The 20,509-nt window shown below is 43.5% G+C and overlaps 1 protein-coding gene across 3 annotated transcripts in view; it reads left to right on the top strand.

Annotated features, from left to right (window-relative positions):
- The first annotated feature begins 2,906 nt into the window (after nt 1-2,906).
- The window catches only part of ALDH18A1 (aldehyde dehydrogenase 18 family member A1), a 32,245-nt gene continuing 14,642 nt past the window's right edge, over nt 2,907-20,509 (top strand). For 2 of the 3 annotated variants that reach the window (XR_002829581.1, XM_006090000.3), the window contains exons 1-6: nt 2,907-3,058; nt 9,983-10,197; nt 14,909-15,058; nt 15,146-15,250; nt 18,750-18,908; nt 19,277-19,367. Coding sequence is in view for 2 of the 3 variants with exons in the window: in XM_006090000.3 (XP_006090062.1) it covers nt 2,971-3,058; nt 9,983-10,197; nt 14,909-15,058; nt 15,146-15,250; nt 18,750-18,908; nt 19,277-19,367 (808 nt within the window). In the remaining variant the exon portion in view is untranslated. The remainder of the gene's footprint in view (nt 3,059-9,982; nt 10,198-14,908; nt 15,059-15,145; nt 15,251-18,749; nt 18,909-19,276; nt 19,368-20,509) is intronic. The other variant, XM_006090001.3, reaches the window with a different exon arrangement.

A 20,509-nucleotide genomic window follows, 5' to 3' on the forward strand; every position in this document is an offset into this window, starting at 1 on the left:
CTTGTCTCGACATATCTTCAGCACGGGAAAAAAGAGGGCCATTTCAAATTCAGTTCATTTTTTTTTATTGGGATCCACCTCTACCTATAGTCGGTTTGACCGGGGTCCACCAGTGCCTAGATTTCGCCTGAAAATTGCACCAGGGACCGGCCCCCAAGGGGTGCTGGCGGTCCTGGCGGAAGCTTAAGGGGGAGCGCGTAGCCTCTGGGGTTTTCGGGACGTAGGGTCCCCGTCCCTCCTGTCCCCTCCCATGGAGGAACTCAACTGGTCCAGGCAGATGCTTGAATGGGCGGGCCCCTTCCGGTCCAGGGCACCTGCCTCGGCGTCGGGTTACCCTGGGTTGTTAACTGGCCACACGCTGACCTCAGGGGCCTGTGTGTGCAGGTCCCCGTGGCCCGCCCGGCCTTCGCAGTCCTCCCTGAAAGCCAGGCCCCCCTCCATCGGCCCACCACCGCCTTTGGCAGGATGCACGCAGGGTGGCATGTGGTCTGTGATTGGTCCTGGGCTGTCAGGGAGCACCCAGACCTTCCCACTCCCCCCCCCCGCCCCGACCCCCCGTTATCCCCGCTCTCTAAGGCGGTGACATTTGTCTTAAGTGAACCATATACCGAGCCTGTATTTCGGGGTGAAGTCTGCTAAGACTAAAGTTCAGTTCTCCGTCCAAGTCAATAAGGTGAGGGCTTTCTGTTTAGAACCGATGAAAAGGTACTTGAGAAATGTCCTGGGTCAAAACATGGAAACGCTTCTCAGCTTATGACGTTGAGTCTAGACACACACAGACACACATACCCTTTGCTCCCAGGAATCAGCCATCTGCTTGTTAAGCGCATAATAAACCGGCTGGTGAACCATCCATTGCAGTGAGGAAGGGGTCAGTCAGAGGCTGTGTGGTGCAGGGAGAGGCCAGGAGGGTGGTTTCCAGGTCAGCCTTCATCCTAATAACTTAGTGACCTTAAACATGCAGAGCTTTGAGTTACTCCTAGATAAGAGAGGGCTAAACAGTCAATAAGTGTAATTGTGACTGTATGCATCAGAGAATATTTATAGAATGACTTGTGCCTGTGATAGGTCCTGAAGGAAATAAAGAAATGGTTGTAAGATACCATTAGTGCCTAAAAGACAGGAGGAGGAAAGCTGATATTTATTGACCATCTGTTGTACCCAGGCATTCCATGCATTGTCTCATTTAATTCTCACAATAATTGTATGAGGTCCTTACTGTTATTGTCCCTGATTTTCAAAAGAAGAAACCGAGGCATAGAAGGATCAGGTAGTCCTGTAAAAGGCACACAGCCAGCAAGTACAGAGCTTGAACCCAAATCTCTCCGACTTCACAGCCCATGTTCCCATCCTATTTACCATACTGTCAGTTTATAATCTTGCTGGGCAACGCAACAGTAACACAGGAACCAGTTAAAAGGTAACCTGTAGGATGATACCCAACTTTGAATGCTAAAGTTGCTGGAGAAGGTTCGTGAAGGAGATGGAACTGGAATTTTAATGTCACTACTTGATTATTTTACCTTTTGGCTCATCTATGAGTATTTTGAGAATTCATATGGAAATAATTGTTTAGCAACAATTACTGAAGGAATTTACACAAGAAGCAAACAGACCATAGGCTCATATCATGCTTTATTATTATGCAAATAATCTTCTTTTGGGATCTTCTCTTCCAGATTGTCACAAACACAGAAGGCAATAAAGACAGCACTTAGCACTTTCTGTGCCTATTAGATGCCATATCTTTGACAACAGATGTACCCTGCCAATCTCTTTTCTCCCCTTTATGTGCCTTTGTGCAGTATAAATTGAAGAACAGTACACCCCACTCCTTATTTCTCTTCACCCTGGGCCTAAATGCTAGTCTTTGAGGCACATTTAAGAGGGTAGGAATATGTCCACCAATCCATAGAGCAAAAGTTGAAAGAAGGCCCTAGCTAGCGAAGAAGGGCAGTATTTTTCTTATCTTGTGAAAGCAGCAATGAACCAGCTACAATAATAAATGGTTTATTCTCTGTCTGTGTATAGGAAGGAGCTCCCTACCGTTTTTGTGAAACAAATTATTCTTTGGCTAAAGCCTCAAGTAGGATCTTGGGTGGGAAAATGCCCACAACCACCATGTTCTTAACTTGAGGTTTCTAGCCAGGTTCTCATCCTCCTTGAGATGTGCCCACAGTCATTTAAAATGCCAGCCACTTTCGGACATTACCACTCCCTCCCAGGGAGGTAAGAATGTGCTTTAGTTTCCTGTGGATGGCAGGCAGAAACGTGGCAGCATCCTCTGGCCTTTCCTCCCTCTTCTGGTGTCAGCAGGAATCAAGCTGACATGTAACGTATGTGGTTTTCAGAGGTCTGTTGAGGGTAATAGCAGAAGGTGGAGGTGGCTCTTGGATGTTGGATCTGGTTGGTTTTTTTAATTTAATTTTATTGATTGATTTTAGAGAGAGAGAAACATTTGTTATTCCACTCATTGATGCATTCATTGGTTGCTTTTTATTTGTGTCATTACCAGAGATTGAACCCACAGCCTTGGCGTATCAGGTCAATGTTCTAACCAGCTGAGCTACCCAGCCCGGGCTGTTGGATCTGTTTTTAATCTGTTGGAGACTCCCCAGTGGTATAGGAATTGTAATGAAGATAAACACTATACCTTAAAGACTTTTTTGTCACTCAAAATATTCATAATCCTTAATTGCCATTTACTTACACAAAAACTAAGGCAGTCTAGGACGGGAAAGGTTGAGTTGGAGTGTGGGATGTAACCATTTGTGTTTTTCTCTCTTTTATACACTCTACAGAGGAGGTAGGAGTTTCCTTAATTCAGAGGAGTTTGAAGCAGGAGGGTCAAGTTTTTATTCTGAGTTCGGGGAAGAAGAGGAAAAGGAAATTAATTGTCTAGTGTTTTTCATTATTCAGTTTTTAAAAAATGCATTCTGCAGGCACTTTGATCAGTGACCACATCGCAACATGTTGAGTCAAGTCTGCCGCTCTGGCTTCCAGCCCTTCCACCAGCGTCTCCTGCCCTGGGCTCAATCCACAGCTCTCTCCAGATCTCGTATGTACCATAGGAGACTTAGAAATATGTGGGGAGTTTGGTCGGCCTGAGTTTCAAACAAGGTTTTAAAGGAGGGAAAAAATATGAAATGGTGGAATTGGACAAAGACAATAAGCAAGGAAGCAGCCTACTGGTGAAGTGTTCTAAGTGTTTGTATCAAGAAAGGGAAACTTTGGGACATACTAGATAGTTTTATGGAATAGAATATGGTAATAGTTTCATGAATATATACTTACCTCCAGAGTTATCCAGTTGTTTACATTAATTGTGTACAACATTTTGTATGTCAAATAAATAATTCAAAATGAAAATGAAAATGTAGTCCTGGTTCAATTGGTTGAGCATCATCCCATGCACCAAGAGGTCACTGGTTCCATTCCCGATCAAGGCACATGCCCAGGTTGCAGGCTCGATCCCCAGAAAGGGGCAGCCAATTGATGTTTCTCTCTCATCGATGTTTCTCTCTTCCCCTCTCCTTTTCTCTCTCTAAAATCAATAAAAACATATTTTTAAAAATGTGTTTAAATAAAGTGTTATCTATATTCATTCCCCCTAGATTTTTTACAGGCTATTTTTGTTCATTACTTTTTTTGTAATTAAGTATTTTTAATTTTAAGATAATTATAGATTCATTTGCAGTTATAAGAATTAATACTGAGACATTCCTTATGTCCTTTACCCATTTCTCCCAATATCTCAGCCAGGATGTTGCCATTGATAGAGTCAAGATACAGGATCCTTCAGGTTTCTCCTTTCAAACCATCCCCCTCCTCCCTATCTCTAACCCCTGGCAAATTCTGTGTTCTCTTTTTTTATAGTTTTGTCATTTCAAAATGTTATACAAATGAAATCATACAGTATGTGACCAGTGGTGGTAGCTTTTTTTTTTTTTTTAAACTCAGCAAAATTCTCTGGAGACTCATTCAATTTGTGTGTGTAAACTGGTTCCTCTTTATTATTGAATCGTATTTCATTCACCCATTGAAGAGCAGCTGGTGTTTCCATTGTTTGACTATTATGAATAAGGCCACTATGAACATTTAAGTACAGGATTTTGTGTGAACATAGTTTTCATTTGTCTGAGATAAATGCCCAAGCGTTCAACTGCTGGGTCATATGGTAGTTAGTTTTATGAGAAACTGCCAAACTGTTTTTGTAGAGTGGCTATACCTTTTTATATTAACACCAGCAATGTATTAGTGATCCACTTTCTCTTCATCCGAACCAAACTTTGATGATGTTTGATTTTATCGATTCTGATAGGTGTGTAATGATATCTCATTGTGGTTTTAATTTGCTTTTCCCTAAATGGCTAATGATGTTGAACATTTTTTCATGTGCTTATTTGCCATTTGTATATTCTCTTCAGTGAAATGTCATTTGCTCATTTTTAATTGAATTGACTAGTCCTTGGTCAGATATGTGGTTGGGAAATATTTGCTCCTAGTTTGTAGTTTGTCATTTCATTCTCTTAACAGGAAAGGTTTTTGTTTGTTTATGCTTTTTTTTTGTTTGGGTTTTTAAAAAATTTTTTTGATAGGTCCAATTTATCAGTTTTTACTTTTATAGATTTTACTTTTGGGGTCACATCTAAGAGCTCTTTGAATAGCCCTAGATTTTCTTTTCTTTTTTTCTAAAAGTTTTATAGTTTTACATTTAAGTCCATGATCACTTTGAGTTAATTTTTATGTAAGGTGTGGGGGTTAGTTGTTGCAAGGTTCATTTTTTGGCCTATGGATGTGTAGTTGTTGAGGCACCATTTGTTCAAAGGCCGTTTATGATATTTTGAATTGGCTATCCCCTTGATAACACCTAAATCTTATCAACAGTCTGGCTCCAAACCTTACCGCAGAGGACGTGCTTATCAACTAATCAAGCTTATTATCTGGAAAAATCTCTATTCCCCAGGAATGTGAAGAAGAGGTCAGGGTCTGGACGTAGGCTCCCTGGGTTTGAAAACTAATTCTGCTACTTGCTTTGTAAGTAACTTAGTGACAGCAGCTGTGGGTCACTGATTTTATGGGTTGGCATGTTGGACTGGGCTCAGCTGCACAGTGGTTCTGAGTCTGTGTTAGTTTTCCCATTGGCTCAGGGCTGATTGTTGAGGGTGGGGGTGGGGGTGAGGGTGAGGGCTCTGCTGGGATGATAGATCATCTCTCTTCCATATGGTCTCATCCTCCAGCAGGCTATCCATGGCTTCTTCACATCATGGTTGGGGACAGAGCAAGTCATAGGGCCAGCTCAGATTCAAGGGGTGGGAAAGTAGACTCCACCTGTTGGTGAGAGAAGCTTCAAGTATTGAGGCCATTTTTGCAATCTGGTAATGTTGGTGAGTTACTCAACTTCTCTGGGCCTCGGTTCCCTTAACTAACTCATAATACCTAAGCCATGAGTATTAACTTATGAGAATTCAGTAAGATGACAATGATGATGATGATGATGACGACAACGATAGCTAACACTTTTTTATAATAACAGCTAATACTTGAGTTTTTATTTTGTGCCAGGTCCTTAGTGAATTAACTCTTTCCTTCCCTCACAACTTTATGCTATAGGTAAAGGTTACAGCAAGTAAGTGGAAGGTTGAGATCCCAATCCAGGCAGTCTGGCTCCAGAGTCTACACTTGACCTTTTATATATCCTCTCCCTATAAAGGTGTATGAATAGTTAACACAGCTCTTGGTATATATTAAGTATTCATTTCAGTATTTTTTTGGTGATATTGTTTATTCTCAGTAGCCTCATTCACAGAAGGAGGCACTTTCTGATCTTGTCCCTAGATTTATTTTTCTATTTTTGTATCCAGATTTTTCTGGGGGCCTGGAGCCCTGTGTTCACTGACCATGATAAGCAGAAGAGAACTAAAGAAATTAGAAGGGCAAAGTGAGAAGGCATATACATACAAACACAGAGGGAAGTGGAAAGCCAGGGAGGGAGAAAGAAATGATGTCAGAGTTCCTTCTTGTTCAGGCCTGGGACACAGCCTCATTGATTACAGAGCATAAGGGCTCTGATGCTGAAAAGGTCAAGGGCGTATCCTCCCTTGGAGTATGATCCATGGCACTTTTGAGGAATATGGACAACCTTACTCCCCCACCCGCAACCCCCAACACGTACACCTCAGTAGCCCCTCAGACTTACTTGGAAGCGATGGCTATTCTCTGGGACTTAAAGCCTAAAGATTCCTTAGAAGATGGGAAGAGATTACCCATCCAGAAGCCTTAGATTTTTCCAAAGTAATCAGGGCCTTCCCAGTCTTCAGTATGGACCCTAAAGAGTAGAATACACTGCAGAACATAAAATAACGCAACCAAGAAAGGTAGGGTCAACCTGGGAGGTGAGAGTATTGTTAAACAGGAAACCCCAAAAGCCCTGGGTTCCATAGAACTATCCTTGGTGATCTAGCCCACTGGATGTGACTGAGCTTTTATGTGCTTGAAGCCTTGTGTGGCCTCTTGAACCTTGTCAGCCCTGCTCTGCTGTGACCCAGTTGCCAGCAGCCAGAGCGACCCTTGACTGCCTGGCACCGAGCCGAGCCACCCTCTGCTGATACAGGCTGTGCATCAGGTGTCTCATTCATGCTAACCTGGCCTGACTGATTCTGATTGGTTTCTGTCATCTGATCACCTGAACTGACATGTATGCTACTACTTGTGTCTCTGAGGTGCCCTCTCAGGCTGCTCCTCCCATGTCAGCACACTTCCAGGACAGGACACGCCCTGTAGAGACAGGAGAGAAAGATAGCCAGCAGGCCTGGTCTGAGAGCTGTCTAAGGGTGCATGATACCTGGGTGTACTAGTAACTTGGAGCTCTGCAGCCACTGATGATCCCAGGTCCAAATCCCAGGGGAGTAAGTCTCTCCCTCTACCACCTCTCTCTCTGTCAGGTCAACCTTTAAGCTTAGACTTAAGTGTATATATTGCTTAGGATAGGTAATATCCTTGAAGACTGAGCCAGGCTACCTATATTGATGAACCTAATGAAGAAAGGGAGCTCTCCAGGGAACTTAGCCCCAACAGCAAACAGTCCTTTGGTCTCTGGGATCTCCCAGCAGGAAGAGACAACCCACCTGTTAGCAAGGGTGCCAAGCACCAGGGGTGTCCCAGATGATGGACTTACTGAGCAGCTTTCTGCCAGCAACTGGACTGCAAGCCCATTCTGAAAGGAGACCATGTTACCTTTCTGGTATCTCCAGCAGGCTTGAAACAGTCACTTTAAAAAGTGATTATTTAAGAGAGGGAAGGTTTGTGTGTGAAGGAGGCAGAGAGGGAGGAGAACACAACGATCTTCTGATCCACAAGAATAAGATTCTGCCTGCTGTCCCCACCATTGTTACAGCCCAGAGAAAACGCTAGAAGCTGGATTACAGTTAGAGTTAGTGGTGCATGGTCAGGAGAGAGAGGCAGTGGGTCTAGGGCAGGGGTGGGCAAACTTTTTGACTCGAGGGCCACAATGGGTTCTTAAACTGGACCCGAGGGCCGGAACAAAAGCATGGATGGAGTGTTTGTGTGAACTAATATAAATTCAAAGTAAACATCATTACATAAAAGGGTACGGTCTTTTTTTTTTTAGTTTTATTCATTTCAAAAGGGCCGGATCCGGCCCGAGGGCCGTAGTTTGCCCACGGCTGGTCTAGGGAAATTCTGAGGAAATCTGTAAATATAAATGGAGGTAATAATGTTTGACTCAAGTGGAAGAAGTTATGCTATAATGGTATAATTATAGAATGATCCAAAAGGTGACTTAGAATGATTAGTTTTAGTAACTCATTAATGCCTGTAATGACACAGAGAGAGCTCTTGGTGTGGGGAGGGGATGCCTCAAGTTTAGTCTGCTGAGAGCCTGTGTGGCCTGTTGCCCATGTTGTCTTGCTTCTTACAATCTGGAATCCCACCAAGCGAAAGTCCATTCTCGGTGAGTGAGACCACCTGTCAACCACTCAAGTCCACAGCCAGGTTCTCTTTCCTGTGCAGCCTCACCTGCCCTTCTGCCTGTGCCCTCATTCTCCTCTGTGTTCGGTACAGTTAGGTCAGGGGCTGGTAACAGAAAACCCAAAACAGTAATGGCTCAGCCAGGATAGAAATCTATTTCTCTCTCTTTCCCTTGAGAGAAGCCTGGGGTCCTCAAAGAAGGGAGGCAGTCCAGGGCTCCCAGGGAGTACGTGAAATCAGGCTTCCACGCTCCTTTTGCTTCGCAGTTCTACCGTCGTTTCTTACGGTCCGCAGTGGATGTTTGAGCTACAGCTTCCATACCCACGTTCCAAGCAGCAGGATGGACAAAGGGAAGAAGGAAGCACTGTTCCTTTTCCTTTTTTTTTTTTTACATTTTTTTATTCACCTTTAATGTAATTTCAGTCAAAAAGGCATCAGTAGGCAACATAACATTGGGTAAGAAGGAGAGGAGACTCTAAGAGGCAGAATGGTTCTGTGGGTAGAGAGTAATTGGAGGGCTCTGAGCGTTGCACCTTGATTTATCTATAGGGAACAAATAATAGCCATGAATTGGCCCAAGTAGATGTGGTTGTTGGCAGCCTGAAACCAGGCAGCCGTGGGTTCGAATCTCACGCAGGAAGCTCTTTTCTTTTTAAGGAAATTCCTTGAAGTCCCACATAACATTTTCATACGTATCGTGTTAACCAGAACTTAGTCACATGCCATGTCGAGGTGAGCAAGAAAGTCTGGGAACTGCAGGCTTTTGACTGGTGGCAGTGCACCCTGCTAGAACAGGAAACCTCCCAATTTGTGAGAGAGGGCAAACGGGTAGTTGGTAAGTAGCTTGTTGTTTTGTTTTGCCTCCTTAGAAATCTTACACAGTTTTGCCCTCCCCTCCCCGCAAAAGGAATCAGTAAGGGTTGTTTAGGGGCAGATGTCCCAAGGGATAGAAACAAAATGTCTGACTCCAACATTACTCTTCCTGGATTCATGCTGCCTTGTCAGAGAGAAACTTTGTAGCTAGATTAGTTATAATTTTTTATTATTCCTACTAATTACTTTGCTCTTAATTGCCTTTGCTAATCAGACTTACTCTCTTTTTATAGTGGCGTGGCTTTTAAAGCACATATACTGTATTTTTATTATGAAAGCAATGCATTTTTACTGCATAAATTTGGAAAACAGGAATAAAGAAGAAAATTAAATCACTCATAATCCATGAGGTAAAATATTAATGTTTTGATTTATTTTCTGCATCTTTTTTTCTGTGCATTTAGACATGTCTAGGAAACATACCATGAGCATTTTCTTGGGTTACTAAAAATCCTAAAAATGCTCATTAATCCATCTGCCCTTTTTTTGGACACTTACCTGCCGATTTTTCCTATTATAAATAACACCGGTGAACAGCCTTCTGATGAATCTCTTTGTTTTGATTTCTGAGTAGTTTCTTAGAATAAATTTCTGAATGTGGAATTGCTGGATGAAAAGATGCAAACATTTTTTTTTTTTTTTTTTTAGAGAAGAAGAGTGTGGGGAAAGAGAGAGAGAGAGAAACATCAATGTGAGAGTGAAACATCAATCACCTAGGATTGAGCCTGCAACCTGGGCAGGTGCCCTGACCAGGAATCAAACCTGCAACCTTTCAGTTCGCAGGACGATACCCAACCAACTGAGCCACACCAGCCAGAGCAAAGATTTGTGAACGTTTTTAAGGTTTTTGATGTATTTTGCCAACACATCTTCAGGAAAGATCGTTTTGTTTGAACTCTTCACCAGTAGTGTTTGAGTGTACCTGTGACCTGTGTAGTGGGTACATGCTAGATATGACTTTTGATATACTGGTTTTACTTGTTTAAGACTGATAAAACTATTTTTTGATGGCTAAACTGGTTAATGCCGTGCATATATCTTCTTAATGAGACAGTATATTGTGTTTTTCTTTTCCTTTTTTTTTTTTCTTCTTTTTTTCATTCAACTTTGGGGGCTATAGATCCTGTCCAGCCTTCAACCATCAGAAATGTCCGTTCTTGGAGCAACATCCCATTTATCACTGTACCCCTCAGTCGCGCACATGGCAAGTCTTTTGCCCACCGCAGTGAGCTGAAGCATGCCAAGAGAATCGTGGTGAAACTCGGAAGCGCGGTGGTGACCCGAGGGGATGAATGTGGCCTGGCACTGGGACGCCTGGCATCTATTGTTGAGCAGGTAATTGCCAAGATGGAAAATTCTACTGAGCCAAAATAAAATAGGGTTTTTAAGCTGTCAGTTCAGGTTTATCAGCTTGTACAAATAATCTTGATTTGAGTGGAATAGATTTAACCCAATCTAAAAACTCCCTTTCCCACTGAAGGTGCCAGTGGGAGACAGCATCCTAGGGTAAGCAAAGGGGATGTTAAGGAGTGGAGCTGATTCTACAGTTCATTTCTCAGGCTTCTTAGTGACAAGGAGCATACACGTCAGTGATTCTCAGTCCTGCTGCACATTAAAATTCTCTGAGGACCTGGAGATGCCTGGGCTGCACACTCAATCATTTAATACTAAAGGCCTGGTGCGCGGATTTGTGCACCAGTGGGGTCCCTTGGCCTGGCCTGCGGGGATTGGGCCAAAACTTGCTCCGTCCTGATTGGCGGGGTCCCGGATTGTGAGAGGGCACTGTTGATTGGAGCGTCTGCCCCCACTGGTGCACAATCGGGGCTGGGGAGGGACCACAAGAGGGCTCCAGGGGCGTGTTCAGCCCGTCTTGATTGGCTGGGACCCCAGCAGCAAGCTAACCTATTGATTGGAGCGTCTGCCCCCTGGTGGTCAGTGCATGTCATAGTGACTGGTCGAACGGTTGGACACTTAGCATATTAGGCTTTTATTATATAGGATGTGTTTCTAGGGTGGGGCTCAAGCACCATTGTTTTTAAAGTTTCCCAGGTGACTCTAATATATAGTTAGGGTTGAGAACTCAGGGGGATGGATGTGTGTAAATATTGAACTTTTTCCTGTTTTGCTGGGCTTTTTCTTTTTCAATTAGTCCAATAATCTTGAAATAAATGGGAGCTATCATTGCAAGGGTTTTCCAAGGCCAGATATTTAAAAAGGACTCACCAGACCACAGAGAATACCAATGTAAGGCTTTCATTTAAGGCAATACAGGCAGCGAGAGAGAGAGTGCAAGTAAACAGTGGGGGTCTGAGAGACAATCCCCTTTTTCATGCCCCCCAGAGACCTTACGTGGAGACAGGGACAACACTTAGATTCCAGATTGAGTCACAGGATATTTGTGTAAGGAATATTGGCTTTAAAAGGGCTCAAAGCAGAAGTTTCCGGTGGGGATTTAATGCTCCACTGGTCATGCAGTCAAGCCAGGCCGACCACAGATTATCAGTAAAGAAACTGACCTTGGGGGTTGACAGTAGGAATTTTGGACTTTAAACATGTCACAAATCCCACTACCCTTATCTTTGCCAAGAGCAAGGATCAGCAAACTTTTTCTGTAAAGGGCAGATAGTAAATGTTTATGCTTTGTAGGCCATGTCTGTGTCTTCTCAGTTCTGCTGTTGTAGCACGAAAGCCACCTTAGACGATATGTAAATGAACGAGCATGGCTGGTTCCAGTAAAGATTTGTTTATAAAAACTGGTGCAGGACAGATTTGACCTGTAGGCCCTAGTTTGCCAGTGCCTGACCAAAGTCAAAAGCAGACACCAGGCATCCTGGAGCTAAAGCAAGAGCTTTTTCACTCTGGCTGTAACGCACCTCGATCCTATATAACCGTGTTTTCAGTTTTTAATAACTTTACTGAGGAGCTGGTATCAGGAAACTGCTAACCTGAAATTTAATGGCATTTTCTTATATTTTCTCTACTGAGCAACGATCAAATCTGCCTCCCAGATTGAGTCCATGAAATCAATACTTAACAAGTATTTGTGTAAGGGCTACGTTTTGAGGGGTTTGGGGAGCCAGGACTGGGACTTCCGAAACAATTAGGTGATTGTTGAAGACAGTAAGTATTCAAATGAGTAGGCCCAAATGATAGTCACTGATGGGTACAGTATGGGAAAGTCAAATGACAGTGTGGTTATTCTTGGGGCTTCCTAGGAGAGCTGGGACTCAGCCTGGGCCTTTACAACTGGCTGGATTTGCACTGCACAGTGTGAGTGGCACCCCCCGGAGTTGTGCACAGTGTGAGTGGTGCCCTCAGAGTTGTGCACAGTGTGAGTGGCGCCCCCTGGAGTTGTGCACAGTGTGAGTGGCGCCCCCCGAAGTTGTGCACAGTGTGAGTGGTGCCCTCAGAGTTGTGCACAGTGTGAGTGGCGCCCCCTGGAGTTGTGCACAGTGTGAGTGGCGCCCCCCGGAGTTGTGCACAGTGTGAGTGGTGCCCCCGGAGTTGTGCGCTTTTTGGAAGATGCCCCTGGAGTTGTGCACAGTGTGAGTGGCGCCCCCCGGAGTTGTGCACAGTGTGAGTGGTGCCCCCGGAGTTGTGCGCTTTTTGGAAGAAGAGGCTCTGCAGGTGGATCCCACATGGGGGACAGGGAGCGGGCAGCTTGTGATTTTGAGCAAAAGAGAAAGTTGATGAAAAGAGTGGGCAGAACTTTGTAATGATTTCTTAGGTCACCAGCCCCCCTTCTAGAAACATGCATGGACCTAACGGAAGGGCTTTCTGGATCAGGGCAGTGCTAATATGTCTTATCCAAAGCACCTGATCATGTTCGCTGGACGCAGGAGCCAACTTGGCTTCCACTGGCCAAAGATGCAGAGATAATCACTGCAACAAATTTAACAAACATGAAGTATGTTTAATCCATGAATTCATAATGATACTTTAAAACGACTCATTGGTCATCTTTGGAGGATACTAGAGGACCTACTCATTACTTTAAAAACTGGTAAATAAAGGAAAAGAGGCACACATCTGTCCTGCCTTTCATAAACAAACTGCACCTCAAGGTGACCAAACACTTCATGAAGGAAACTCTCCCTTATGGACGTGTTTAGCCTCTGAATGAAGAAAAAATGAATAAATTTGAATGTCAGCCATTTGGAGCCCTAATAATGAAGAGAGATCTTAGTGACGATCATAAGTAGTAGCTAACATCACAAAAAGAAAGATAACCAGGAATTATGACCTATAAATTCTTGAAAAAACAAATCAAGCCTCCATACCTAGTAGCAGTTTATAGGAATATAAAATACAGCATTAAACTTACACCACAGGCCCTGGCCAGTGTGGGTCAGTGGTTGAGTATTGACCTATGAACCAGGAGGTCACAGTTTGATTCCCCATCAGAGCACATCCAGGTTGCAGGCTCAGTCCCCAGTAGGGGGCATGCAGGAGTCAGCCAAACAATAATTCTCTTTCATCATTGATGTCTCTATCTCTTTCTCCCTCTCTGAAATAAACAAAAAACATATTTAAAAACAAACTTACACCACCGGGACACAAGCTTTAGGAAAATTTAGGCTGGGAAACCCTGAGAGGACAAGCAACCTCAATTCTTTAACAAAAAGTAGCAAGGGGGGAGGGAATTCTGTGGTGCACCTGTGGATTAAGAGATGTAAGAGACATTTCAGTTCATTGCAATATATGGGCTTAATTTACATCTCAGTTTGAGCAAGCTGGAAAAAATGAATTGTGAACACTGACTTGATATTAATGAGTCATTTACTAGTAAATGTTTTAGATGATGGTGGTTTTATGGATATATATATATATATATATATATATGTATATGTATAGCATGTCCCCAAAAAATGTATACACTAACAGCTGGTAACTCAATTGATGTTTCTTTTTAAATATATTTTATTGATTTTTTACAGAGAGGAAGAGAGAGGGATAGAGAGTTAGAAACATCGATCAGCTGCCTCCTGCACGCCTCCTACTGGGGATGTGCCCGCAACCAAGGTACATGCCCTTGACCAGAATTGAACCTGGGACCCTTCAGTCCGCAGGCTGACGCTCTATCCACTGAGACAAACCGGTTAGGGCTCAATTGATGTTTTTTTCTTTTCAGATTTAACCCATTGGAATATATAATTATTCAAAGTGTGTATACATTTTTGGGGACACCCTGTATATTCCCTGTCTTTTAGCAATTACTGATAGAATATTTACAGATGAAATCGTATGTCTGGGGCCCTGGGATTTGTATTGAAATAATGGTGGAGCTATACAAGGAGTATTGGAAAGTGAGATATTGGCCATGAGAGATAGTTGTTGACGAGGGGTGATGAGTACATTGGAATTCATAATACTGTTCTTACCACTTTGGTTAAGTATGAGACTTTCTGTGGTAAAACATTATTTTTTAAAATAACTTTGTGAGTTCCTGAACCAGGTTAAAGGGTTCAAGCATCAGGAATAATGGACGGGTTAGGAATATTGACTGTATTTGCATCTTGACTCTTTGATTCTTTCATGTGGATCTGTCCAAGGTAGGGAAACAAGTGGCTGGGTCCTGGGCAGACAGAGCCGAACAGGGTGCGCATCTGTCTCTGGTCCAGCCAAAGGTGACTGTATCAGACATACCCCCTTAGGATTTGAATTCATCCGCTAAGTTTATGTTGCAATTTCAGCTCCAAACTTTTCTTCTCGCCTTTTTTGCCTGTAACAACTAGGCCTTCTGCAGACACCAAACTTCAACAGACACCATCAAGCCCCGTAGATGCCAAGCCTGGCTACACACCAGAATCCCTTATTAAAAACTTCTGATTTCTGTCTGCCACCTGCTTGCCAGATTTCAGTTAGCACGTAGGAATCTATATTTTTATCAAACAACTTGGGTGATTCTTCCCAGGGCCAGCCCAGCGCTGGTCCATAAACCAGCATTTGGGATCCACTCAGTTGTCCATCCTGCCTGCATTTCTTGTAAAGAGAGGAAGGAGATGTTACAAGTGACTCGTGGTGCCCTTTTCTTCCTCACTGTCAGGTGTCAGTGCTACAGAATCAAGGCCGAGAGATGATGCTGGTAACTAGTGGAGCCGTAGCTTTCGGCAAGCAACGCTTGCGCCATGAGATCCTTCTGTCTCAGAGCGTGAGGCAGGCCCTGCACTCGGGGCAGAACCAGCTGAAGGAGATGGTGAGTGCTGCTTCCCACCCCTTGGAATGGGCCCTCATCCCTCCTTCCCTCTCTCTCAACTACACCTTGTCTGTTGGTATGTTCCAGGCAATTCCTGTCTTAGAAGCCCGAGCCTGTGCAGCTGCGGGACAGAGTGGACTGATGGCCTTGTATGAAGCCATGTTTACCCAGTACAGCATCTGTGCTGCCCAGGTGAGAGGCTGGCCTTTCCAAGGGGGCATGGGACCTGTGAGGGTGATTCCCTTGGAGCAAGAAGATCATGACCAGGGCTGTGGAGCCAGACCACCAGGAGACAGTCTGGGCTTCAGCACTTGCTAGCTGGGAGATCTGGAGAAAGTCGTTCAGTCTAACCTTTTTGTGCCTGTCTCTTCCTCTGAAAAATGAGGATAATATCAGTGCCTATGCCCGAGGGTTTTTCGATGGCCTTAATGAGAAAATACTACATGAAAAGCATTTAATGCAGTGTTTAATAATAAGTGTTAGCTCTGGTTGTTGTACTAGTACCTCTTAGGGCTGCAGCTGCTAATTCTTCTGAAGATAGATATCTTTATTTCATTGGCTTGCTTCACCTGGTAGTGGTTGCCTTAGATACCTGCTAAGCATTGAAGGCAAAAGGAATGTTGGTGATTTGTTAGGTTTTTATTCATTCAGCAAATATTTTTTGGGTACCTATGATGTACCAAAGAATCTGTTAAGTCAGCCATGTTTCCAGTCCCCATGGAATTTAGAAATTTTTAGTGATTACCTCTGAATGTTCTAGAACCTTCTTCCTAACATTTCTTTTTTACCTAAATTTCCAGAATTTTAAAAAATTGTATTTTTCATCAACTAAACAACTACACACTGAATAGAAAAATCTAAATATCACAAAACAACTGAAGATAACCTAACTCCCAAGGTTATTCTTTTCAGACGCCCTTGCTGCCTCTGATCACTTACACAGGGGTTATTTTACACAAGTGATGATATATGTGCATCTTTCACTTCCCATTGCTTTGTGTCCCCCTCATTTTCACAGTTGTTATTCAGTGATGTTCTGGAATTATACTAGCGTGTCCTTGAAAAAGTGAGCTGAAACAGAAGGTGTGGACTTGTCCACCTGTTTCCTGTGGCTGGAGACCCTACTCTCTGTCATCTTAGCTTTTGTATTTTTTTTTCTGTTAGCATAAATATAGTGAAAATCTCAATTTCTGTCACCTTTTATTAGTTCTTCTCTGCTACAATCCAATGACAGTTTAAGTCTTAAGTTTTTTTAAAATGCCTGGAGCCAAATGAGGAAACTTATGTCCAGGAACTATGTTTTTTAATATATTTTATTGATTTTACACAGAGAGGGAGAGGAATAGAGAGTTAGAAACATCGATGAGAGAAAAACATCAATCAGCTGCCTCCTGCACACCTCCTACTGGGGATGTGCCTGCAACCAAGGTACATGCCCTTCACCGGAATCGAACCTGGGACCCTTCAGTCCGTAGGCCGACGCTCCATCCACTGAGCCAAACCAGTTAGGGCCAGGAACTATGTTTTTGTTTTGTTTTGCTTTTTTCCAGGTTTGATTTTTTTTTTAGGTGTTTTGGTTGTTGGTTTTTTGGTGTTTTGTGTTTTTTTAAAATATATTTTTATTGATTGCAGAGAGGAAGAGAGAGATAGAAACATCAATGACGAGAGAAACATTGATCAGCTGCCCCCTGCATGCTCCCTACTGGGGATCAAGACCGCAACCCAGGCATGTGTCCTGACTAAGAATCGAACTGGAACCTCCTGGTTCATAGGTTGATACTCAACCACTGAGCCACGCTGGCCAGGCAGTTGTTAGTTTTTTAATATGTTTTTATTGCTGTTAGAGAAGAAGGGAGAGGGAGAGGGAGAGGGATATAGAAGCATCAATGAGAGAGAAACTTCGATCAGCTGCCTCCTGTATGCCCCCTACTGGGGATCATGCCCGCAACCTGGACATTTGCCCTGACCAGGAATCAAACCAGCAACCTCTTGGTGCATGGGTCAACCACCACTGAGCCACACCGGTCAGGCTTTTTTTTTTTTAATGAAAGTTACATTAAAAGTCAGTGCACAGTAACCATCATTTCCATTAACGATGTGGAAGAAAGAGCTCTGCCCCTTCCACTTTCCAGCATCCGCCCTGGGCCCCTCTCTTTGCCTTCCCCGCTGTCTTATCTACCAGAAGTCTTTGCCCTTTGTACCTTATCCTGTGGTTCCTTGTTTTCTTTACTAATCTCGTTTTGAAGACCATTTTCAGGGGCTGTGGAAATCTCAGTAAGTTATCAGGTTAAAGACTTAAAACAAGTAAAGCAGCTTATTTTTCCTTCATAGATGTGACACTGATTTGCATGGTAACAGGTTGTCCTCCAGGCACATACTTTTCTCCCCTGGGGCTCTTGTCTCCTATCTCTTGCTTGTTCAATTATTTGAGCAATAGGTATTTTCACTGGACCTTTATACCTTCTGCTCACCTCTCCTACATACATGTGTTTACTTTTATTGTTTGACCTTTCACCACCAGGACTAGAATCCATTGTTTGCTTTTGACTCAGTCCTGTTTTCTATAGGACTAAGCTTTTCTGAAGAGGAGTTCATGATCTATCCTTACAAAAACAGGCCCTATTCCATCTTACCCAAACCCTCACCATTTTTATTCTCCATCCCAGCAGTGGCACAGGGCCTGGCATTCCAGAGGTACTCAATAAATATTTCATGGAATGAGTGAGTGAATTACTTCCCTTAGACATTACCATTTTGTCTTCTTCACTCACATTTTGTATGTCATTCAGGCTGCTGTTACCTTAGTTACCATTGCCCAATCCCAGTTCAGGGCTCAGCCTTTCCCACTGTTTCAGTCCCTTCCTCCTTGACCACCTGCCTCCAACCTTCCTACTTCAGCCTGCCTTTCACCACAAGAGCCCCCTTCCTTAACCATCAGAGGGTTTTTGGTGAAACATTTTTTCATGAGCTTCAGGGTTTGTTGCCATTTAGTTTCTTGACATCATCCCCCTCTCTCCCCTGCTAAACCCTGCCGAAAACTTGGATTCAGGCCGGGAAGCAGAGCTGACCACCTGCTCTCCACTCTGCCCATCCCCTCCCCTGAGCGAAGTGACATGTAGCCCTTCTTTCAGTGTGTGACTAGAGGGTCGCCTCCATACACCTCTCAGATTAGCCCACATGCTCTCACACAGTCTTCGTAAACTCCAGTGGTGGTCGGCCGCAGAGCGAGAACAGTGATGACACAGCCCTATTTCCTTTTATCTCAGACACTTCCTAGCAGGGAAAACCATTCATTCATTCGCTCGCCAAATGTTTCTGTGCCTGAATCAGATGCTAGGATACAAAGGTATTTTAGAAGTTAATGACATTCATTACTTTCCCCCAAAGCCCTCCAAAGTAGATACATTAATTTTTCTTAATTTTGTAAATGGATGAGATTTGGTAGTGCTCTGAGAATTAAAGTACTTTTACAAGAAGTCCTGAACATCATTAAATCTTCCAAGTCATTCTAACTTTTCCCTCATATCTAGAATAATTGGGTAGGCATCCAAAGATGTGTGTTCCATTCCAATCTGTGTAGGATCGCAGAATCCTAATGTTTAACTTCTCCAGTTTTAGCATTTTTTTAAGCTATACCTAGGAATTTCATCATTTTTCTCCCCTGTGTTTTTGATCTATTTAAACCTTTTAGATTTTGGTGACCAATTTGGATTTCCACGATGAACAGAAGCGCCGGAACCTCAATGGGACACTTCATGAGCTCCTCCGAATGAACATCGTCCCCATTGTCAACACGAATGATGCTGTTGTCCCCCCAGCTGAGCCCAATAGTGATCTCCAGGGGGTAAATGTGGGTAAAATGCTCCAAAGGGTCGAGCATGCCAGAGCCACTAACGCCACGAGGTGCTGCATGTACTAACACCGCAAGTCTGACCCTAACGAGGTGGAAACGGAGCGAGTGGTGTCCTGACCAGTGGGGCCCAAGCTCTCCTGGAGTCAGAGGGTTTCCTTCAGCGGGTTAGGTGTGATCGTGATGGAAGATGCTGCTGTGAGCATGGCTTGTGTATGTCAATGGATAGAAAGGTGCATGTTTGGAAAGGGGGGCTGCCAGAGAATGGTGTTTTGCAGACAGAGGGGCCTGCAGAGCCTGGCTGAGTGCTTCTGTGAACTTCCTTTTGAACTGTGTAGTTCACTCACGACTTTTCACCTGCATTCCAGGTTATTAGTGTCAAAGATAATGACAGCTTGGCTGCCCGGCTGGCTGTGGAAATGAAAACTGACCTCTTGATTGTTCTTTCAGATGTGGAAGGTACAAAGTAACGCCTTTTCCTTTTATCTAGCCTTTGTTGTAAATACGACATGTGTGAGCATGAGTTTCCCTCTTTCTTTGAATCCTTCTGATCTTTTTTTCTATGGGACATAATTTTCTGAGCCATGTGGTCTGATGAAGGGTTTTTTATGGCTCAGAAGAAGGTGGGGGAGTCTGGGAAATGCAGTTTAAATGCTGAAAGATTGTCATTTTCCAGCACTTTCATTTTGTTTTTTATAACAGCTTTATGGAGAATTAATTCACAGACCATACCATTCACCTATTTAAAGTTTACATTCCAGTGATTTTTAGTGTCTTCATACAGTTTTTCAACCCTCACCACAATTTTAGAACATTTTTATCCCCACCACAAGAATCCCATCCCCATTAGCAGTCACTGTTCACTTCCCCAGAGACTCTCCAGCCCCATGCAACCCTCAGTCTACATGGTCTCTATTGATTTGCCTGTTCTGGACATTTTATATAAATGGAACCATACACTAATGCTGCTTTGAACCTTCATGTACAAGTGTTAGTGTGGATGTATTTTTTATTTTACTGAGGAGCAGAATTGTTGGATCATAAGGTGTAACTCTTTGGAAGAAGTGCCAGACTGTTTTTCAAACCATGTATATACCATTTAGCCATGCGAACCATTTCCAGAATGGTACAAAAGGCGCCCTTTTACAGTCCCACTCACAATAGACAGGGCTCTTGTTTCTCCACATCCACAACACTTACCTCTTGTCATCTGCCTTTTTTATTATAGCCATCCTAGTGGGTGTGGAGTGGTACATCACCTTACTTTTTATCACTTTCAGTTTTTAATGTAATTCATAAGACATATTGTTTTAAATTGGAACCACTGCAGAAAATCCAGGCTGTGTGGCCACCTTGGCTTATGTATTACTCCCTTTCTCCCTCCTCAGGGAGGGGCCCCTTGTGGCTCCAGTTGACTCTCCATTCACTCTTCCACTTTGCTGAGTTGTACCCATTTACATTTTGACCCATAAAGAACATGATAGCTGTGTCAAAATAGGCCTAATCTACAGGATCCTCAAAGTCTCCCATTACATTCCCTGGAGGTCTGAAAAGCCTATTGAGTACCCAGCCCAACCCCCAGGCAGGATAACCTGTGCCAA

This window comes from Myotis lucifugus, unplaced genomic scaffold (assembly GCF_000147115.1).
Source record: "Myotis lucifugus unplaced genomic scaffold, Myoluc2.0 scaffold_66, whole genome shotgun sequence".
Taxonomy (NCBI): domain Eukaryota; kingdom Metazoa; phylum Chordata; class Mammalia; order Chiroptera; family Vespertilionidae; genus Myotis; species Myotis lucifugus.